Source organism: Hyperolius riggenbachi, chromosome 2, assembly GCF_040937935.1.
Source record: "Hyperolius riggenbachi isolate aHypRig1 chromosome 2, aHypRig1.pri, whole genome shotgun sequence".
NCBI lineage: Eukaryota > Metazoa > Chordata > Amphibia > Anura > Hyperoliidae > Hyperolius > Hyperolius riggenbachi.
In genome coordinates, this window is record NC_090647.1 from 280,826,867 (window position 1) to 280,849,954 (window position 23,088).

The 23,088-nt window shown below is 41.5% G+C and overlaps 2 protein-coding genes across 2 annotated transcripts in view; one reads left to right on the plus strand and one right to left on the minus strand.

The window, feature by feature from the left end:
• NT5C1A (5'-nucleotidase, cytosolic IA) overlaps positions 1 to 17,317 on the minus strand; it is a 71,301-nt gene extending 53,984 nt beyond the window's left edge. The window contains exons 1-2 of the mRNA XM_068268779.1: positions 16,720 to 17,317; positions 1,354 to 1,521 (exon numbers count right to left, since the gene is read on the minus strand). Coding sequence (XP_068124880.1) covers positions 1,354 to 1,521; positions 16,720 to 16,860 — 309 coding nt within the window. The 5' untranslated portion in view covers positions 16,861 to 17,317. The remainder of the gene's footprint in view (positions 1 to 1,353; positions 1,522 to 16,719) is intronic.
• LOC137546391 (CYFIP-related Rac1 interactor A-like) overlaps positions 1 to 23,088 on the plus strand; it is a 384,755-nt gene that overhangs the window by 80,384 nt on the left and 281,283 nt on the right. The gene's annotated exons all lie outside the window — the stretch shown is intronic.

Genomic DNA, 23,088 nt, shown 5'->3' on the forward strand with positions numbered 1-23,088 from the left:
TTCAGCTATAAGTGAACATTTGTGGTTACCCACCACTACTGAATATGCAAATTCTCCCTTTTCGCCCCTGTAAGCAAGGCAAGCATCCAGAACCACTGGTGTATAGCAAGCCTATAGCTTTAAATATTACACAGCCACACCAACCCCACATGTAGACAGCCTGTTTCGGGCTTTTGGCCCTCATCAGTACATGGCAGGGATTGATATGGCTGTATGGGATGGGGCTTGGACCAATACAACATATATAGCTGAATTATTGCAAATTTCCTTCTGTTTTAAGAAGGCAAATCTCACCAAGCTTTGCTTATTAGTAGGAGGGCTTTTCTGTCTCTTTTATCCCCCTATACTGTACATTCCAAGTGGTTTGAGTCACCCCGAGCTGCTTGGTTACTCTGTTATATTCCAGGAAACGTTATTTTGTGAGTATCACTCTATATTTCCAGATCCTGGTACCTGCTTAGTTACTACACCATAAGAGACTTTTGGTTCTTTGCTCCTGTCTCAATAAATAATAGCAGTCAATTTGCTTCAATGATGTTATATATGCAGTACTTACGTTGTTTGTGCACAGGAAATGTAGTTGTTGTGCATATAAAGCAAGTTATGCAAATTACAGAACATGTTAAGTAATTTGTGAAAAGCATGGTAAATTTACCATGCTCTGCATGTGGTAATAATGAACTTTTTGTTTTCCGCATGCGCTTTTTGCGTTCAAATTCAGGTTTGTCTCTACAGTAACGTTTCTGGCGCATTTTTTTTACCACAGCTAATGAAAGTCAAGGAAGATTTGCATATGACATGCAAATATATGCTGCAAGATGTAAGTTTTTTTAAGCAGTTCCACAGGTCCTGCAGCACTCTAGTGGAAACGGTTATTACTCTGACTAATGCATAGTTTTCATCATGTTTAATGCTGGCATAAATCAGGCACAATTGGCGGAAATCTACGTTGCCAACGCTTCAGTTATATAACCTTAAATACCAGTTCCCCAATCATTCATCCATCAGTCAATATCCATTGAGACCCAGTGTTCATAGCTAAACTGCAGTGCCAAATTCAATTCTCTCTGTTGGACAGCAGCATTTTGGCAATATACAGCTGAGCAAAGGTATCTTAATGAACAGCATGGTGTTTGTCATAAGAAGATGGTGTTACTAGATACTGTCAACTATCATGGATAGTCTATAGAACTGAATAACTTTTCACAGATTACATCATTTAAAATTAAGACTGTGTGAATAGATTAATCTTTTTCTTATCTACAGTAATGGAAAGTAAAGACTGAAGCAATTCTTTTTGATATAAACATACTCTAGAGAAGTAAATTCATGTTTAGGTATGAAATAATTTACCTTAACAAAGGGAAAGGCGGCGCCTGGTTTAAATGGTTCATTCTCATGCTCCAGCTGATATCGGACATACTCTTCTAGACCTTTCTCTGCATAGACTCGTTGTTCTTCCTCCATCAGAAATAGGGCTCTTGAAGAGACTGCAATGGTGATGGCATTATGAGGCTTAGGCTGCAAACAGTGGAGAGAAGCAAAGATGTATTACCATTCAGGTTCATAAATTTACAATTATCAATTTACAAAACCAATCGTAGTTAAAAGCATACCTCCTAACTTTTTGAGATAAGAAAGAGGGACACTTAAGCCACACCCCTGCCACACCTCTAACTACGCCCCCAGCACAACCCTAATTACTTATACCATAAAGTTTGCATAAGAAACATATGTTGTTTTATAATTCAAACTACACTGGTCTTTTCTATCCTGGTTCATTTTCAGTTATATTAACATTTGCTTATAAGAAAAAGACTGCATCAATGTAAACGGTGGGAATAAAATTTAGAGTCAAATAAACACATTTTTTTTCAGTAGAAAAATATATGTTTACATAAATCTGTACATCAGTCCTGAAAGAGGGACAAATGAGGAAGGAGGGACAGAGGGATTGGGTTCCCAAAGAGGGACTGTCCCTCCAAAAGAGGGACAGTTGGGAGTTATGTTAAAAGTGGTGTAAAGACACTTGATAGTAAACTACAGATGAATTGCTGTAACACTCGTAGCAAAATCTGTATATACAGATCAGTTAAATGGCAACAGCCTGACTGCTTTCCAACACATCCTTGAATGCATGTCTGGCTAAACTAATCTAATATCCAGGGAGTGGGGAAGGATTGGTAAGCGGAGAAATTCAACTTTGACTTCTAGCACATTGGACCCAAATCGTATATGTTTTCACTGTGCATGTGTACACATGACAGCAATCACACATGACACAACTGAAATTAGCTGACCTTTCGGCAACCCTCTGTATCATACATAAACTCTTTAATAAACCCAAATTTTCATAATAACTTATGTTTCCTAGTAATTTCCAGTTTAGGAGAACAGTAGGATATTTTAAGACAGGAAGCTGTTGAAAAGAAAGAAGGGGCAGGGGGTCAATTGGTAAAGCGGCTACAGAGGATATTTCATTTTTTAGATAAATGACCGCAAGAGACATGAAATGGCAGTTGCTGTTTTTTGTTCAGATCAGGCAACGATTTTGTGTATGTCATTTTCATCAGCTGAGCCCTCTTAGGAAAGCTCTGTCTACTGCTGGATCCCCCTCCCCTCCCCCCCCATGTTTGCATACACAGATGCTCAGTCTGCTTGTAGCAAGGCTAGTGGATTAGATGCTTCTGAAGTCTATACACTCCTTTAGGCCTTTAACTACCTTGCATAATTTGTTTTCGTGTTCCCAGATTAGAAACTAGATAAGAAAAAGACACAGAGAGCCCAATATAGTGTAGTATGCTCAGGACAATAGTGAATAATGTAATGTATAGCGCCTCTGGGAGGTGCTATACATGCTACCTGAGAGCTACTGTTTTGTCCCCTGTTTTATTGCCTGATGAAGCGGGCTTGGTCCTGCGAAACGCGTTGCATCTATTGGGGTACTAATAAAGTGTTTATTTATGTCAGACAAGTAGTCTAGTCTGCTTTCGGAGGCAAGTCCACCACTGCCTCCCCAGCATATTTTAAAACTTTTAATTATTGTTTTTATTCTGCTGGCGCCTCTGTTCATCAAAGTCAGATTAGAAACTAAGTCACAGGTGTCAGTTTGGCTAATCAAATACCGCTTTTCAGTTGGGTGTAGCTTTATTTACTCTTTTTCTTGTTGTTTCTACAGCAGGATATATACTGAGACTAATTTGGAACATGCTTTCTAAAAATGTTAGCTATTAAAAATAACCTCTGTGTATAGTGGTATTATAAAACCAATAAAACTTGGGACGGTGGATGCCTGAAATAGAGACCTTGGAACACTCTGGAGTAGGGGTGCAATTGCAGTCATTTTTTTTTTTCAGTGACACTACATGCAGATCTGGTGTTTTGACATTCCAAGCTTGTTTTACTTCAGTTATTTAAAAAGTTTTTTCACCACGGGATCAGCATAATTGTCATGCAAGCAACGCATAGTAAGATTAATAGTCACAAAGGTAGGGACTGAGGGAAATCTTGGTAAAGGAAACCTGAACTGAAAATAAACGTATTAGATAATTAATTGAATGTGTAGCAGTGATATTCTTACATTCTTATTTTAATGTAAGGGGTTCAAGTTTAAGGCTGAAGTGTATGCGGCAGCCAAGTCAGTGTGGTTCATTCAGCTCTGACAAATAGAAGTGATTACTTTTTTAACTTTACAGCGCTAAACTGTTTTTAGTAGGGATGGCGCAGCCAGATACAAGTGTTTTGACTTCTAATTACTTTTAAGGATAGCTATTTGACTGTAATTCAACTAATTTGCATAGTTTGGTTATTAACCCTTGCAATGAAAAATACAGGCAAGTTCTTACTAGGTTTGGTACTATAATGTACCCATGTTCATCCCATCATGTCGCATCTCAATTCAGGTATGAGAGGTAAGAGAGACAGAAATGCACAAGTTATAGACTTTCCTTTTATTGACGTGTTTATGTAGTAAATAATGCCAGCCCAGTTATAGTGCTTTGAAGTGAAATTCATGTGTGTGTGTGTGTGTGTGTGTGTGTGTGTGTGTGTGTGTGTGTGTGTGTGTGTGTGTGTGTGTGTGTGTAATGTGTTCGGTCATGGGTATTATGCATAGATCATTTCAGTTTCTTGCTACAGGTTTGCTCAGCTAGTCCATATTGAATAAATACATTCATGAGTTGGGTTTTAAATCCCTGCACATGTGAATTGCAGGTAGTATTTTTCACAGAAACCAGATTTTCCTGTTTATATTGATCTTTTAAAGGAATACTGTAGGGGGTCGGGGGAAAATGAGTTGAGCTTACCCGGGGCTTCTAATGGTCCCCCGCAGACATCCTGTGCCCGCGCAGCCACTCACCGATGCTCTGGCCCCGCCTCCGGTTCACTTCTGGAATTTCCGACTTTAAAGTCTGAAAACCACTGAGCCTGCGTTGCTGTGTCCTCGCTCCCGCTGATGTCACCAGGAGTGTATGGCACAAGCCCAGTATGGTCTGTGACTGCGCAGTACACTCCTGGTGACATCAGCGGGAGCGAGGACACGGCAACGCAGGCGCAGTGGTTTTCAGACTTTAAAGTCGGAAATTCCAGAAGTGAACAAGAGGCGGGGCCGGAGCATCGGTAAGTGGCTGCGCGGGCACAGGATGCCTGCGGGGGACCATTAGAAGCCCCGGGTAACTTCAACTCATTTTCCCCTGACCCCCGTACAGTATCCCTTTAAGCCATGTAAATACTGTATATGAGACTTCAGTAACTCCAAACATTAATTAGTGATTGCTGTGGATTACAGTTTGATTTGTCTACAGATATCCCTGGTCATCTAAAGCTCACACTGCGTAGTGGGAGGATGATAGTGTTTGGGACTGTATTGTATTGGTATTTCAAAAATGTTCGATAAACTTCAACTTTAAAAAAAACAATCCGAAATGTTCAAAACTATGAAATTCTATATGAAGGAGACATTTTCAAAGCTTAACACTTCAGAAATTCCCCTTCAGTTGGTTCAGGAAGACACTCCAGTGTGTTGGATTTTTAAGCACTGTATTCAATGTATTTCTGTTTATTATGTGGAAGCTACAATTGATATGAACATCCTTTGCGCCTTTACAATTGTTGTTTTTTTAAACTCTTCTTCAGATACATGAACTTTAATTGTGTTGTAACCTAGTGCTGCCTCCAATGCTATCTGTAAGAACTCTAAGATGTGAGTTACATCTGTGTCTAGCGAGTATAACTTAATCTGAGAAATTAATAAACCTATCCCCTAGTCTACTTTATGTTGAATTTATTGAGGGCTTTTTTGATTTGAGGAGGTTTTGTATGACAGGCAGTCATAGCAATTATCAATCATAACTTTGCATTTTCAACCTGTGCTGTGTTAGGTTTGAGTGAAACATTCTCTTTCTAATTGACCAGCAGGGACCATGAAGAAAGAACCCTGAGTTTCTAAAAGTGAGGGAAGCCATGGCTTGCAATGCCTAAAGCATATTATCACAATTCCTCGGACTTCCATAGATAAACATACACACCATCTTAAAGTTCCATGACAGTTTAAAAAGTTTCTCTTACCACCATTCCAGGATGGTATGACTTGCTGACAGATTTGAGGAATTCTGAATTGTTGCCATTATATCCAGTTATGAAGTTCCTCAGGACCTGGATATCTACTCAAGGTAATGACAGCTCAAGCACTATTCATTTCAGTTTATTTCATTCAAGGTCAAGGTTTAAGCCACAATGTTTTCCTTCTCTGGTACATCTATTTTTGGTTCTTTCAAAATAAATAACTGTTCTACACAGGGCTGTGGAATCGGTACAAAAATCCACCGACTCCGACTCCTCAGTTTAGGATTCCTCCGACTCCTCTAATTTGCTATTACAATCTTGTTGATTGAAAGTATGTAACATGAAATTCGTCTTTTAACTGCCAACGCTTAGGAATTTTAAAAGACAACTGAAGTGAGAAGGATATGTAGACTGCCATATTTATTACCTTAAGTCATAGACTAAAACTAGTCCTTGGTAAGAGTACTTGAAAAAGGTACAGACTGGAACAAAGAACATCTATTAGGCCCTAGGCAATGTAACTGTGGGTACATGTAAGAGTGATGTGCAGGTACTTTGCAGGGGAATAAGGAGATTCTTCCTCTATTACACATTCTTCATGCACAATCTGAACCAGGTTTATGGGTGATAGACAACACCTCTGTGTTCAATGTGCACAACATTCTCAGTGGATTCCCTGCAGCTCTGTGGGGAGTGCATATGTAGAGTATAGTACCACTGTGTAACAAAGTAAACCTGAGACAGATGAAATTAAAGTTTTATACATACCTGGGGCTTCCTCCAGCCCCCTTCAGGCTAATCAGTCCCTCGCTGTCCTCCTCTGCCACCTGGATCTTCTGCTATGAGTCCAGGCACTTGAGCTAATCTGGCGTAATGCGCATGCACACAATCCGTGCAAGGAGCGTACTACACCTGCACAGCACTATTGCGCAGGTGCAGAATGCTCCTAGCTGTAGGAGCGGGGCGAGGCCGGACTGCGCTGACTGGCTGGATTACGGTGACTCATAGCAGAAGATCCAGGTGGTGGAGGAGGACAGCAAGGGACTGATTGGCCTGAAGGGGGCTGGAGGAAGTTCCAGGTATGTATAAAACTTTTCTTCTCATCCGTCTCAGGTACCCTTTAATTCGTAGTCACCAAACCAAATTTTAACAACATTATCTCTTCATTCCTTAAAGCGGTATTGTCACCATAAAAATCAAATTTCAACAGCAACTGGTCTGAGTATATTAAGTGATAAAGATGCTAATCCTGCATTCAAAACACGTTTCTGCTGTTATGGTTTGGAGTTATTACATACTATAGGAGCACTGGCCCTAGTGCCAAACAGTGCCAAAAAGTTAAATGCTGGGAGTTCTTTTGAATGCTGGGAGTTCTTTTGAATGCTGGGAGTTCTTTTTATCTATAATATATTCCTCCTCTTCCATTTATTTCCCTGCCTAGCTGATCACTTCTGTTTACAAGCAAGGCTGAGGTGACTCAGTGATTGGATGTGTAAATAAAAATAAAAGACTCTGGGAGGAGGGCAGCTAATGAATAGCAAGATAAGGGCATAAAGGGCAGGATAATGAGCAAGATAAGGGAGGGGGGAAAACAAGAATCAGGGAGGATATGATGTCAGCATTAGCTTGGCAAGATGGCCACTGCCTAGAATAGGATTTTCTGCTTTTCCTTTGTAAAATTCACAGGAATCATTACGCGGATAGCACAATACATCTGTTATGTAAGTAGAGGTATTATTTATTTACTTATATATGTGTTTTTTATTTCTAGGTTAGCATGGGTGTCGCTTGTTCTTTAAGTTACCTCCTCTGTAGTTAGTTTACCTACTCTGTAGATATTTTCACACGCAGTTAATTAACAGCCTGTCTTTAACTCTGGAGTTATTTTTATTGGAGAGTTAACTTAAAGACAGAAGAGTTAACTTTAGGTTTGCCTGAGGTAAAATGTTTCCTGAATACTACATGCCTTATCACCGTGGTAACAACTCTAGAAACATTATTAAAGACAGGAGATAAGCTTAGTGAATTGAGGCCATAGTTAATTATTATTATTTTTTTTTTTTTTAAGCACCAGCATCAGGCTTCCTGCCTTCTCCTCTCAGCTCACGTTGATACTTCATCAGCACCTTCCTAGAGATGGAGTTTTTTTGCATCATTATTGACAATGTTAATTCTGGCATTTATTTAGGATACTTATTCCTCCAACCAATAATTAGGCCTCCGCCGACAATTAGGCATATGTAAGGCACCCGACGACCTCTGAAGCCCAACCTGTAAGGGATCCATTGGATGGATATACCCAACCTCAGCGATGCCAATCCCCCCGCCGATCCCATTGTTCTCGCCATTCCCCCAGCCACCGTGTGATGTTACCCATGATCCGCTTGTTGTCCCTCTGTCATCCCCTACCCCCTGCATAGCAACACAGCGCATCTTCAGCTACACAGCAGACATGCGTGTGTGAAGCAGGGCTAAAGGGGCCCATACACTGGTCGATTTCTGCCATTGATTGACAGCCAATTTGACCGCTCAGATTGAATAGGCCGGAAATCGATGCAGCAGGAAGCATGATCAATGGCCCATAGAGTTGCATTGGATTGAATGGTACAATAATGCATTTCGATCAATTTTCAATAGATTTAATTCTGAAATCTATCGGAAATCTGTTCCTTGTGCGTGACACACATTAGATACATTCCTGGCAGATTCGACCTGACAGGCATCTGACAATAATCTATCTGATGGTCGAATCTGCTACAAATCTATAAGCGTATGGCCACCTTTACTGACATCACCCAAGGTGATCAGGTGGTGAATGTGCACGAGCCCTAAGCCTCTTCAGGTTTGAAAATTGTAAATGAGATACTGAATTGTTGGCATTAATTGGACTGAGATTGAGATGTGCTTAATTAATTGAACTGCTTATTGAATCTGACTGTCAAATCTATCTGAATGTCTTGACTATCACCATTGTCAACTGATGCCATTGTGCATCTCTCTGAAATAAATTGATTTGCCTCTTTATCTATAACAGTCTTTATCTTTGCACTGTATACAAAAGAGCTGTGACTGCTGTCACTTTTCCTTGTTTTAAAGTGTACCTTAAGTGATGACATAAACATAGGTACATATAATACTAGCCCTTATGCTGGGCATACACGGAGCGATATGGCGGCTCAATTAGCCGATGGATCGACTCCCGCCGCGACCCCGCTCGTCCCTGCGGCTGCCCGGATCGATTCCCGCTAGTCCCGGCGGGCGCTTCCTTATCTTCCGCTCGATTCCCCGCTATTGTCCGCCCGCGGGGATCGAGCGGGGAATCGATCCGCGCGGTGATCGGACCTGTCGGAAATTAGCAATCGAGTCATCAGCGGCTCGATTGATAAAAAAAAACGGCATAAGTAAGCAATTCTCTGAAGTCCCTTTCTGTTTTCCAGTAAAGAAAGTGTTATAAAACTAGAGTTGTCATCTATACAAAAGTGCTGGTCCACAGCTTGGTTCCTGAAAAGTAAATAGAGGATAAATCAGCTGAGAGACAGTGCAATAAGTCTTCTAATAAGGTTTTAGTGGAGGAAAGTTCAAAGAGTCACTACTTCTCTTTCAGCGTTGGGCCACTTTTACTGGCATACGTGGCATCTACACTATCTAGTTAAGTTATATTATTCATGTGGACTGTATGTAGGACAATTGTGTTAAGGAAGACATCAACCTATGAGTAGAAAGTGCTAGAAAAATAGATTTACCAAACAAATCTATAAGTGTATAAAATCCATAGTTAAAGCATTCAGTTTGCTCTGGTTTGACCTTTTCCTTTGTATAAGTTTTATTAACCATTACATTGTGTTTGTATAATGTCTTTGAAGGTGCTGTTTGTTTCATAATGATGAAAGCCATGTGGCCATCATCATTACTTTAAATTCAATTGTAGTTTATGTATAGCTACATGTGGCATAATTGCCGAAATTATTTGTTACTTAGAGAATCTGATGTGATATATTATGCTAAAAAAGAATATGTGTGTAAGTTGGTATAGGGGTAACTGAGGGTACACTACACACTCCCTAAAGCCCCCAAAGACATTAATGGTAAGTCATACATACAGCCACTATGTGAATCCTGAGTTTAGGTTGCCAGACAGCGTTCCTTACTTTCTGTCCTGATAGCTGTAATGATTCTTTATAAATTGCTTCACTGTTGGCTCATAACCACATTCTAAGCAAAACATGCCACTCATTTGCATTTATGGGTATTCATTAATGACTTGCAAAGTCTTTATTAATTCCCAAAGGACCTTAGCAAATGGCATACTGTGAGAGGGCATATTACAGTAGTCATAGCACTGTGGCTAGTGGCTCTAATTACATTTTTTATTGGTACTCACAAAGTTCTGCTAAGTCCACTTTAACCCTTTGAAAACATAAAAACCAATGTAAGAAAATCTGATATTGTTTCATATTTTTAGTGAAAACATAATAGGTTATTTGTATGTGAATGCTAATTCTGCAATCAGTTTGACTTAGGATTGATTTTTTTTTCCAAGGTAGCGCATACTTCATAGCTATATTTAATCCACTTTAGATGGCTACTTAGGTAAATTAACGTTTCCTGGGTAGCTGAAACTAAGTCACACACTTTGGGGGCATACATTCATATAAGCTATACTCTCTGGGAATTTATATTTACATACATTTTAATGAATACTAACATACATTATATGTAGAAGAGACTATGCAAATTGTGAGAGCAAATGAAATTAGTTGCAACCAATAAGGTGCTTATGCAGGGTAATTCACTAAAAGTAAGCTATACTCCTTCCAGGCATTCTATGTTATGTATACATATTCATGGTACCAGGCTAAAATTTACATCACAGGAGCCTATAGACACAGATGTTCTAGCACCCTAGACTTCACCTTCCATGAACCTATAAACCACCGCCAATCTGCACCACAAGTGTGCTGGCTGGCATAGTTTTTATCTCCCCCTACTTCCTCTGCCCGTTGTAGCCCCTTAGTGTTAGGTAACAAGAAGTACCCTTAATATTAAGTAGCTTGAGGTGCCCCCAAGTAATAGATAGCTAGAGATGCCCCCAGCTGAAGGGAGATCTTGTCAGTGGAATGCAGAGTGCGAGGTGAGTAACCTGTCATTTAAGCTATGCTCGGACTTTACATAGCGAGGGAGGGAGGCACTGGGGGAGGGAAGCAAGCTGCCTTTCCATCATTAGGTGCCTGTAGGCACATGCCTACAGGGCCTTATGGAAAATCTGGCACTGCATGATACATAATAGCTCAGGTGGATGTCACACTTATGAAAAAAACTCATGACAATCCAACATAGTGGCCTGCTAAGCTTGTTGTGAAAACCACAATCTTTAAGTAGTAATTGTCACGGAAGAGCCGTGAGACCAGAAAACGCAACCGCAATCGGTTTCCTGCACCGATTGTCGTTGCGTTGCCAGATCAAGATTTTATATCTAGGGGGTAGCAGTCTGTCAGCCTGGGGTCTTCATTTTCAAATCTAGCATTTCAGTTGTTAGCAGAACTTTCTTTTCATGAGACAAGTGGCTCTCTGAGAAGACCTGGTTGTGTAATTAACTTCAACAAAAGAAGTTCCTTCATGGGCAGTGACACCCAAGTGTGAACATGCCCTTTGAAAAGGATACCATTTGGTGAGCCCCAGCAAAGCGACCTTCCCACTCAGCAGGGGTCTAGACCAGCGGAGCCGTGGAATCAGCTTAGAAATAAATGCAGTATATGATTTTTAGCCTGTTTAAGGAATACCGTTCATATGAGAGGTATGAAAGTTATCTCATTCCACTGGTCCGGATCTGGTGAATATTTTAATATTAAATTGAAGCCACTGACATACCCAGAATCCGAGGTATTCTGCTACTTCGCAACCGGACATGCGACAGCAACCAAGTTTGATGTCATATGAACTGTCATATTCTAAGGAATATGAATCTGTGACAGTTATGTGTGTGCGGGAAGCGTAAGCTGAGATATGGAAATTGTCATATTTGGTGGGCACCAGGAACCCACCCAGGAGGTTAACCGCACCCTGTCCAACCCCTGGGCTGAACCTGAGACCCCAACCAAACATGTGGATCATTCAAAAGTGTTTGCCAGGGACTCCTCCTTTATTCCTTCAATTCCATCTTCATGGTAGCATGCTGCTGCTTTGAGGAAGAGTAGCGGCCATCTTGTCTGAACTTTGGCTCCTGAACTGAAACAAAGAACTGCATGTGTTTTCCCAGAAAGGACATATTTCCACATGAACTTAAGTATTCGTATTTCTTTCATTTTTATTTATTTTGTACTGCGCTACGATTGTCTCTATAATTGTTGATTTTAATGATTTTCTGTATATATTAATTATTTATTTTGCATTGATAATAAAAACGTCTAAAAAGTAATTTATTTGTTCAGCTACCCCTGCTATTCAGCCGCACAACCGAATTCTAGCTTCTGAAGAGTCACTACTACTGTTGATAGCTAGATAAACTAGAGTGTGTTTTAACCGTTTTGTTTGTATTAGTTAGGTCTCCTACCCTTCTGTAGGAGTGGTGGCAGTTATACCCTGAAATAGTGTGTAATTTGTATTACAGTAACTCACAAGCTCCCTTCTAGTCGATCTGCTGCCAAAATCCCAGCGGTTTCTGCGCACTGATTGCGACCACAGATTGCATTGTCTGTGTGCTGAAACCATTTGGAAGGCATTGTGCGGTCCAGCCACTAAGGGGCTTGTGACAGTAATCTTCTGCAATTTCAAGGTAAATGTGCTCATCTTGAGGGTAGACATTTGGATCAGTATAATTATATAAACTGAAAACTAGATGGGTATCATCTAAAATCAAAAATATGACTTGCACTTAAGACTTTCACCTACCAAATGTGGGGTATCCCATTAACTCAGATTTAAAATTACTTAAAGTGGATTTACACTTTTGTTAATAAAAGGTTTGCATGCATGACGCAATATTTTGATGCCATTTTTTCCACGCACGTGAATTTGGAGCCAGCCTATTTATTTAAGTAGGCTGCATTTCCCTGTCCAAATTGGCGTGTGGGAAAACACTTTGAATCGCCCCTAGTGGAAATGAATATTTAATATTTTGTCAAGGAAAATGTTTGGAAGAGATCCCTACAGTTTTTTTTCCATTTGTAAAAATAAATATTAAAAAGTACAGTTTGCCACCAGCTAAGATTTAATAACCCTTTGTCTCCCCATGCAGAATGGTATACCCCAACAAATTCAGAGCATACAAGCAATACCTGCTGACACAGACCATAACATTAGGGGTTCTCTGCAAGAGTGAACCAACTAAGCCTTCCCTCACATTGCAGAGCACCATTGTCCAATTCCATGTGAAAGGGGATCAGCCCTACCCCCGGTACCTAGGAGAAGCAGGGATGATGATAGTATGGGGGGTGCTAATGATAAAATCTTGAAGTTTCCTCCTTTTGATATCTGCACCCTACAAGGTAAATATGTAAAAGCAGTCATTTTTAACTCATACGTGTCTTTTGTTATTTTAAGCCTCTTTTTTTCTATTTCATTTCTGTACTATTCTTTCTCATCTGGATGCTCCTTTGTTTTCTTCTTTTGTATACTGTACTGTAATTTGTTTTCCCATAATTTCCATCTGTATACTACTTTCTTTTTTAATCTTTGTAATTCTTCTGCCTTTGTCTTTCTTTTCTACTATAGTCTTCTTCTTTTCCTCTTTAGTTCTACTAGGAGCCTACTGCTTCCTGTGGCTTCATATTGGTCCATACAGACTTATTGATCTATACATGAAATTAACAGTTTCCAGGAATTAGTAGAAAAATGTGCGCTGCGTTCCATTGCATCCCATTTTGACAAATAGGACACAACACATTAAGTGTAAATAGGGCCTTAGGGTGTGCAGGCTAGGATTGTATCAAATAAACATTCCCCTGGGGGACCCAGATATTGGGGGAAACAGACAAACCTAGGCCAAGTGCAACAACTGGCAAAGTGGTTAGAATGTTAGTGGAGGGAGGACTAAGGGGACCGTGGACCCCAGATATTAAGTCAGGCCACAATTCCTATAGCATGCATTAGAAGACAAAATACCCCATTTGTGTAGTTTAGCTGGTGTTCTGTACCAGTCATGCCTAATTTTATGAGAGTGTTCCCTGATTATGTTGTTACTAGAGGATCTAGCCATATTGTTGTAAATGGAGTTCCATCTATCAGAGTCACAGAGTAACCAAGCAGCTCAGGGTGACCCAAACCACTAGGAATGTATAGGGGGATAATAGGAACCAAAAAGCCCTCCTACTAAAAAAGCAAAGCTTGGTGTAATTGCCTTCTTAAAACAGAAGGAAATTTGCAATAATTCAGTTATAAGTGAACATTTGTGGTTACCCACAATGCACTACTACTGAATATGCAAATTATCCTTTTTCACCCTTGTTAAGCAAAGCAAGCATCCAGAACCGCTGGTGTATAGCAAGCCTATAGCTTTAAGTTTTACACAGCCATATCAAACCCACATGTAGACAGCCTGTTTCGGACTTTTGGTCCTCATCAGTACATGGTAGGGATTGATAAGGCTGTATAAAATAGGGCTTGGACCAGTACAACAGAGTAACCAAGCAGCTCAGGGTGACCCTGAATCAATATCAGAATCAATATCAGAGTGGAAAATCTTGCCATTTTAACATGTTCATTGTGATGTTCTGGAGTTTCTGATACCAAGCCATAGCATACATGTCCAAAAAGAGGCCTTTTTTAATTGTTTTCCTAAAATATTCCTGCTCCACCTGTGATAGCCCAACATGTAATCCGGCCTGTATACCAGACATAACGGAGCCCCTAACAGACCTGGCCGTGACATCAGACAGTTTCCAGTAAGAGGTCCCCAACAGTGCAAATGCCTCTGGAGACCCACTTGTGCTACAGGATTGGGCAGCTACCCGGAGTAAAATGTTTATTGCAGAAAAGGGACTCAAAATGGAGATAGATTTAGTCAGACCTAGGTTAGGGGCGATTTTTCTCCAGAAGGACGTAAATTGGATAATGGGGAGTATATGGAAGACATGAAAGAAGAGAGTGCTAGTCCAGATAAGGATAGTTGTCGGAAAAGGGTTTATGTGGGAAGCCTCCAAGTCTAACCATCTGGTCTGGTTAAACCTGGTGGGGAGGCCTGTGCAAATTTCCTTTATTATTAAAGAGTGCTCTCAGATATGTCCCCTCCTCCCATACTATCATCTCCTGGCTCCGCCTGGGCCCTGGCTGCAGGTGTGGATAAGCCCCTTGTTCTATAACATTGGACAAGGTACCTCTCCAAAGGGGTTAAGGCTTTGCAGTCCCTTTTTACATGGTACCCTCTAATACTATTAGGAGAGAGCAGAGATTTCCAACATTATCACTGTGTGTATCTTCTATTAGTAGGAGGTATTTTTATTTACTTTTCCATCATTGTATTCAAGAATAGTTTATGCATTTGGAATAATTTTTCACAGCTAAACCTAAAGCTGGATTTTGTATGATTTTGGCTAATCTTATGAGCTGCCTGATATACTGTATTACAATTTCTGTGTGTGTGTGTCAGGAAGATTACTGGGAGTCATGTCAGGGATGGGCTGGTTCTCTGCAGAGGATGGAGACGATGCTTTAACTGTTGACATGCAGGTGATCCTTACAGGGAAATTATGGTACATTTTTGTTAAATACATATAATAACCACAGATGAATGTTGCAAATGTTTATTTGTAATTATGGTAAATGGCATAAAAATATTATTTTTCCTCTCAGAATTTGTAAGCTGTAAGAAATGGCACTTGTTGCACACATAACAACAGGTCTCTGAGTGCAAAGTGTCCAGAAATCCCTCTCTAGCTACATGAGCAATTAGCTGTGCAAATCAGGAGCATTTGCACACCTAAGCACACACTCTTTGCACACCTATGCTAATTCAGTCATTGGCAGCAAGCTGGGACACAGGCACTGTGGGATGGCTATGTGTTATATGCACATAATAATAAGGTGAACCGACTTAAATTAATGATTACCATTAATTCAGTTAATGAGTGGTGCTGAACTGATAACTGTTGTACATATGTGTTTAAGTACATGAGTAAGGACCAGTATCATTTTCCCACCACCCATCCATACATGCCATTCAGCTACCAAACTGGTTAGTAATAACACAGCAACTAAGGAGGAAATGGGTGGCACAAACAGTAGATGAGTGTAATGTGTGAATAGATAGTAAAGAATAGACAGCTGTAGGCGGTGTAGATGTAGATAGTGCAGCAGCAATGCTTGCAGAGATGGTAGAAATGTGGCTGGACTTTGCAGCATGTGAACAGGAACCCTTCCTGTAATGGGGCCTCTGGTCAAGAGCCTTCAATGATGGTACTTATAAGCGTGTGCGCATACTGTTTCATGTTATGTGGTCCTTGTAAAGAGGTAAGCATACAATGCCTTTCACAGCTAAGGGTATAACCATAAATTAGAGAACAATTTGGTATTGGAGGCAGAGAAAAAATAATTGTGGTCCATTTGTTTTCTAATGACTAATGTGCATTGCCATAGGATAAACTTGATCAATATCTGAATGGGGGTGGGAGATGAATTGTCCACTGTGCTATATTTGTATGAAATTATAGGGAGCACTTTTGAAGCTGTAGCCATCCATAAATAAACACTGGTCTACATTCACAGTGTACACTGATTATGTGTATATATATATATATATATAGATGCATGGCCTTTATTCTGCTAGAGCAATGTCATAGGTCAGTGACCTTGGCCATTAGCCTATTCCACATCCGCTGCTGTTTCCACAGCTGAAGGTCACAATGGTTTGTGCACAAGCAATCACCGTCATGAGAACAAGTGACTTCAGCTTGTCACTGTCCCCTGGCTCAAAGCACATGCACTCCAATCCTCACATGCACACACATCTCCCCTTGTAGAACTTCCCCAGCAGCTTTCCTGGAATATTGCTGAAAATAGAAAATGTGGAGGGAGAGATAAGGTATAAACATTGAATCAGCTGCCTGTGTGGAATGACAGTGAACCTGCTTTCCACGGAACAACTTTCTCATAGTGACTACAGTACATGATCTGAACTGAGCCTGTGGTAGGAGAGCAGTAATTATAGACATAGGAAGTACATACCGGTTTTGGTTTCTTGGTTGGAGTCAGATTGTCATAGAATGCTTTGGCTTCTTCCCATTTCTTCCTCTCTTCAGGGCTTTGTGCAGGGACATGGCTGCCCTTAGGTCCTCCCTCAGCTGTATCTCCTGAGCTAGGCAGCATATTTTCAGTGCAGATTGCTGAGTCGATAGGCTTGGGTACTGCTAATGCCTGTGTGTTTGTGATGGAGATGAACAGCCTAACACCAGCTTCTCCTGCCTCCCTTTCTAAACCTCACCCACAGATGGATTTGTATGTCTGCCTCTCATCTCTCTCCTGTTGTGCATTATAGCGCTACAGTTCTTTTTTTTACATGAAATGACACCTCACTGTTTTCATTTTCTCTGACAAATCCTCCTTTAGCTTAGCTTCTCTCTCTAAATTTGCCAGTTTCTCTTTGCCTTCCCCTTGGCTAGTGACAGGTCTTTATAAGGCTTCCCATAAGCCCCCTGTGTTCCCAGCTCTTGATTCCATGAAATGGAGAAGGGAGGATAAATATATACTAAGTGCAACTCCCCTGATCAGCTGAACGTTTCCTCCTCTCCGCTGGCTTCTGCTGCATAGCTTCTGTTATAGGCTGGATAACTCTCTGAGAAAGAGGGAGATGAAAAGAAACAACACTCATTCAGCTGATGGTCTCCAGAGAGAGAGAGAAAAGATCCGCCCATATCATAGCAACAATTTGTTCACTAGTCAGCTTGCTAATGTGTCACTGCACAACCGCAACCACCAGACATCTTACCTGCATCAGCCAACGTGCTGCAGCAATCAAGACATATTGTTTATAACAAGCCTCCAATACATATAATCGTATTTATGACATGTCTTTTTGTTTACTTCCTAAGTTTCCTATATAATACTGTCTATGCGGCAGTCTGGTGCATTGCTGGATCATGTATAGCCACCATCCCTACAATATTATTAGTGGATACTAATGTGTTTCTGGTTGTAATGCAGTGGTTGTCCCTGCTTGCTGCTTTCCTTCACACATGCTGTCAGTGCCGGTGCTTTCATACCTCACTGCTCTGTCAATGCCACACTTGAAATTTGATCCAGCAATGACTAATTCAAGTGTAACTCCAACTTCATGTTTTTTAAAAATTACAATTCTATATCTGTTTTCAGTCGTTTAGGATTTTCTAAAACAACACGTTTAATTGAAACCATTTGAAGTCCTTTCAGGATCTATGTAGACTACATCATTTCCCAGACTAGAAGCCATTTAATTACCTAAGAGTCTGCCATTATATCCAATCTTCTAACCTAAACTCCGTAACAATACACAAAGAAGTGCTAAGACTGCTCACCCCTCAATTTAAACAATTTAAAGGACTGTCACTTTTATATAACATCCTGATTACCTCTAACTTTACAAAAGCCTGGTTCATAAAAAATGGCAGACATCTACAAATAATATAGTAATAAACTATGGTTAAAGGCTATATATTCTATATTATCACAGTATGTTAATCATAGAGAACTAATCTATAAATTATTATTATGTAGGTGGCATTATACCCCCAGGACATTAGCTTTAATGTTTCCCACAGCCTCGGATAGATGTTGGAGATAGGGCCGTGGAGTCGGCATCAAATCATCAGACTCCAATTCCGACTCCTCAGTTTATGAAGCTTCCAACTCCATGTACCCAAAACTACTCCGACTCACCAACTCTGACTCCACAGCCCTTGCAGGGCTATGGAGTGGGTACAGAAATTGCCCAACTCCGACTCCTCAGTTTATGAAACCATAGACTCTGGCTCAGGTACCCAAAATTGCTCCGAATCCATAGCCCTGGTTGGAGAAATTGTTCCCAAAGAGGTATCATACTGCATATATATGGTGAAGTTGTCCCTTTATTAAAACAATTTGGAAACAGTCCTTCAGCCTTATTAGTAAAATTACAAGCTCAGAGTTAATCTGGATCCATGGCTCGTATTTTTTAATCCTAATCTGAAAATGTTCACAGAACCACATAGCCATGCCATTGCTAATATTGTTTAAGCAAAAAAAAATAGCGATATTGAGACATTGGAAAGATGCTAAAGTTTCTGCAATGGAAGAAATTGTTCAAATAATTAACACTAATTATGGGTATGTTTGCCAATCTTCATAGTAACTTGGATAATTTTACAGAAACATTGGATATTTGGGATGATAATCCCTTGCTCTGCCACTGAGTTTACAAATTAGAGATGAGGTTGGCTCAATTCAGTTTGATTAGTTAGAAAGGCACAACTTATTGTTTGCCAAGGGAGAATGGTACTTGTGGAAGACTGAAATCTGGTAGATTTCCTTCCTATAATTGGAAGGTTTTCTTATGTTCTACTGTTATTGTTGTTGTTATTATACTCCTTTTTCTCTCTCTCTTTTTTTTTTTCATTTTATTTCCTTTTTTAATCTCTCTTGGGAGCTTATAGCACATGCATCATGCAAGTTACATGCAAGTTACACTGACCTCTGTTTTTGGAGATGCGTTTGTTCATTGTAAAATAGTAGTATGCTTAACACTGTAGCTTCATTGAGTTTTGTAATGTACTTTACCTTTCAATAAAATATTTTGAAAACAAAACCTACAGCAGCAAGTTTTAGAAAATTTGATGTCACTACTATGCATCAATGGGGACAGTATGTTATTTGGTTTACAGAATGCTTTGAGTATCCTATCTTACTGCATGAATAATTCATGTCATAGAAAAAAAAGCAAACTTTTTGCATAAACATGCAAAATGTTTAGGTTGTTTTGTAAGTGTTTTATTACTATGGATAAAAGAATGCAAATCTCAACAAGCACTAGAAAGCCATATTTCTGTTTCACAATTTTGAACTAATCAAGGTCAGACAGTAACACTTATTTTTACTTCTTCCTTTTAGGTAACTGTTCAAATCATCTGTTTCAGAATCAAAGGACAAACCAAAGTAAGGCCTGGGACCCACTAGCAGTGCTTTTTTAAGCGCCAGTGATTTGAAAAACTCTTGCTAATGTAATGCCAGGGCCAGTTCAAGCTCCCATGGGACTACCCCCCCCCCCCCGCACCACCCACCTTCCACGTCAGGATGCAAGAACCCATACGTGGTCAAAAAAAGGTGGGCAGGTTCGGGAGAGCAGCAGCCATACAGACCTTCAGATCTCAGTGGCCAACCCAGCATCTGTTACCAGGGTAGTAAGTGAGCAGCGCGGCTTCCCCATGTAAGTGCCTTCCATCCATCATTTTTTCGCTTCTTGTCAGACCTTTTTATCCCCGCAGTTCCCCACACCAGAGAGAGCAGTTCATGCATTTACTTTCAGGAAGTCACTTCCCGCGATAGGCAGTTGATGTAGCCGCTCATTTCTCCTCCACTGCTCTCTCTGGTACAGGGCACTGTGGGAATCAAAAGGTCTGACATGAAGTGAGCAAGTGACGGACTTAAGGCACTTACAGGGGGAAGCCGCACTGCTGACATGATTTGCTTCTCCTCTCCTAACTGATGTTGGGTGGCCACTGAGATCTGAAGGTCTGTCAGGAGGACATTTGTATTGAGGCACACACAGACCTGGCGGGCCCTTTCAGTGCTTGGGGCCCTGGGGCAATTGCCCCCTTTGCCTTAGTGGTAGTTCTGGCTCTGTGTAATGCTATGTCTGATCCCACTTGACGGAGGTGATTTAAAAAAAAAAGACCTTACAAGAGCTTTTCAAATCCCTGGCGCTTAGAAAACCACTGCTAGTGGGTCCCAGGCCTCAGAGTGTGTAATAACATCTACTAGAAATCCCTGTAAGCTGTATAGATGTCCTGGCAAGATTTTCTTTTTTGTGTCGAGGCGTAGGTATTTATTTTCCTTAACAATCCTCAATGTGGGAATCAGCAAACTAATCCAGTGTCTGTCTTGTTATATTTAGAGAGTAATTTAAAGGACTTACGAGGTAAATTGCATAAAAAAAGTTATTTACTTCATTACAAAAGCCGACCTCAGGGCAGACGAATAGCATTGTCATTATCTGGTACTTTATCAGCCTAATACACTCTTCATTGTAGGTCCCGACCCACCCCAGGGTCGCCACTTTAAAAAATCTACCTCCTACGCTTCCCGCACAGCCGCGGCAGCGCAGGATTACAGCCCTGCCCGTGTCCGCCCTCACTCCGTGCGCTCTGTTATACATCATGTGGGTGGCTCCACATGACCACCCACATGACTAACTACACTGCCAGCCAGCTGCGCCCCCTCAGCAGAGAATACAAGCGCTGAGCTAGTGATGTCCTCACTCGTTTAGCCCTTGTATTCTCTACTGAGGGGGTGCGGCTGGCAGTGTAGTTAGTCATGTGGGTGGTCATGTGGGGCTGCCCACATGACGTATAACAGAGCGCACGGAGTGAGGGCGAACATGGGCAGGGCTGTAATCCTGCTCTGCCGCGGCTGTGCGAGAAGCGCAGAAGGTAGATTTTTTAAAGTGGCGATTCTGATAAGGCAACCCTGGGGAGGGTCGGGACCTACAATGAAGCGTGTATTAGGCTGATAAAGTGCCAGATAATGACAAGCAAGGCGCTGTTCATCTGCCCAGAGGTCTGCTTTTGCAATGAGGTAAATAACTTTTTATATGCAATTCACCTCGTAAGTCCTTTAACCACTTGAGGACCCACCCTTTACCCCCCCTTAAGGACCAGCGCTGTTTTAGGTGATCTGTGCTGGGTGGGCTGTGCAGCCCCCAGCACAGATCAAAGGGCACTCAGAGCGATCAGATCGCCCCCCTTTTTTCCCCACTAGGGGGATGATGTGCAGGGGGGGTCTGATCGCTCCTACTGGCTGGCATTTTGCGGGGGGGGCACCTCAAAGCCCCCCTCCGCGGCGAAATCCTCCCCCTCCCTCTCCTACCTGCTCCCCCGGGAGATCTGGGCTGCACAGGACGCTATCCGTCCTGTGCAGCCAGTGACAGGACGTCCCCTGTCACATGGAGGCGATCCCCGGCCGCTGATTGGCCGGGGATCGCCGATCTGCCTTACGGCGCTGCTGCGCAGCAGCGCCGTACAAATGTAAACAAAGCGGATTATTTCCGCTTGTGTTTACATCTAGCCTGCGAGCCGCCATCGGCGGCCCGCAGGCTATTCACGGAGCCCCCCGCCGTGAATTGACAGGAAGCAGCCGCTCGTGGTCCTGCAGCTGCCACTTTGCCGACGCACGTTATGAGTGTGCGGTCGGCAAGTGGTTAAGGAAGTACACCATTAATTGTTTAGATAGCTCCTTTACTGTGTAATACACCTAAAATGCTTTCAATGGAAAGATCTTCAGCCATTTGAATACAAAACGTTGTTGTTGAAAATATATAAAGGGATTTACACCTTTTCAAGTCCCCCTATGTAGCATTTACTGTGGCTTCGCCCCTTCCAGCACTAGGAGTGCCACATCCCAGGTTAATGAAATGGAACTCCGAACCTCCCTGCAGTACTCACTGGCAAGAACCGGCCCGCGGCACGCCTGCGTATACGGTTCCCGACTGCGGGTTTGACCAGATCAAGCGGGGGACAGCCTTATTCGAGCCACAAACAAGGCTGTGACCCCTAAAAAGCTTCTTACTGCCACCACTAGCGGTTGCTAGACACGTCAACTCAGCTGTCGAGTGCTCAACACGCAATCTGCGTTTTCGTATTCGGGTCAGCTTTGCGCTTAGACCGAATACGGGAACGCCACGCACCCACACACGCAGTACAGTTGTACAGTAACCCAGCACAATCAGGCACTGACTTGTAATGCAAGTTACACTGTCGTACAGCAAGACCACTAACAGTCATTCCGAACGATACTGTTAGCCACTCCCACTCTGCTGTCGAGCGCAGAAGTGCCCTATACACACAATGCAATTACAATTTCATATGGTAGGGTTGCTCAAGCATACAATTAGGCATGGACTTACACACAGCTACACTGCAGTCTCCTCTAGGCTATGAGTGTTAGTTTAGTACAGCAGAAGCCAAGCTTATTAAATAATAATTTAATATTCCAGGAAAAAAAGTGGAACAATGCAGAACTTAATATATACAAAAGATGTACAAAAACAAAGTAAAAAGTTACAAAGTAAAGGTTACAAGATAAAAGTTACAAAAATACACACAAGACAGGTTGCCAAAATAAAAGGGAAAAATAAACGTTACCACGTTGTTTGAACGTCATTGGCTGGAGAACGCCGCTTCGACCAGTAGTCGGGCAGCCCTTAGCCTCCTTGCTATCTCCAGAGAGCTACCAGTTGTGGCTATCCTAGCTGCTGTTTAATACTGTGAGATACGCCTGGAGGCTGCAACTTCTTTGGGGAGGGGAGGAACTCGATTTAATTAAAACTCAGACATAATTTAATTTCCAGAGATCTAACTTCCATGTAAGAGT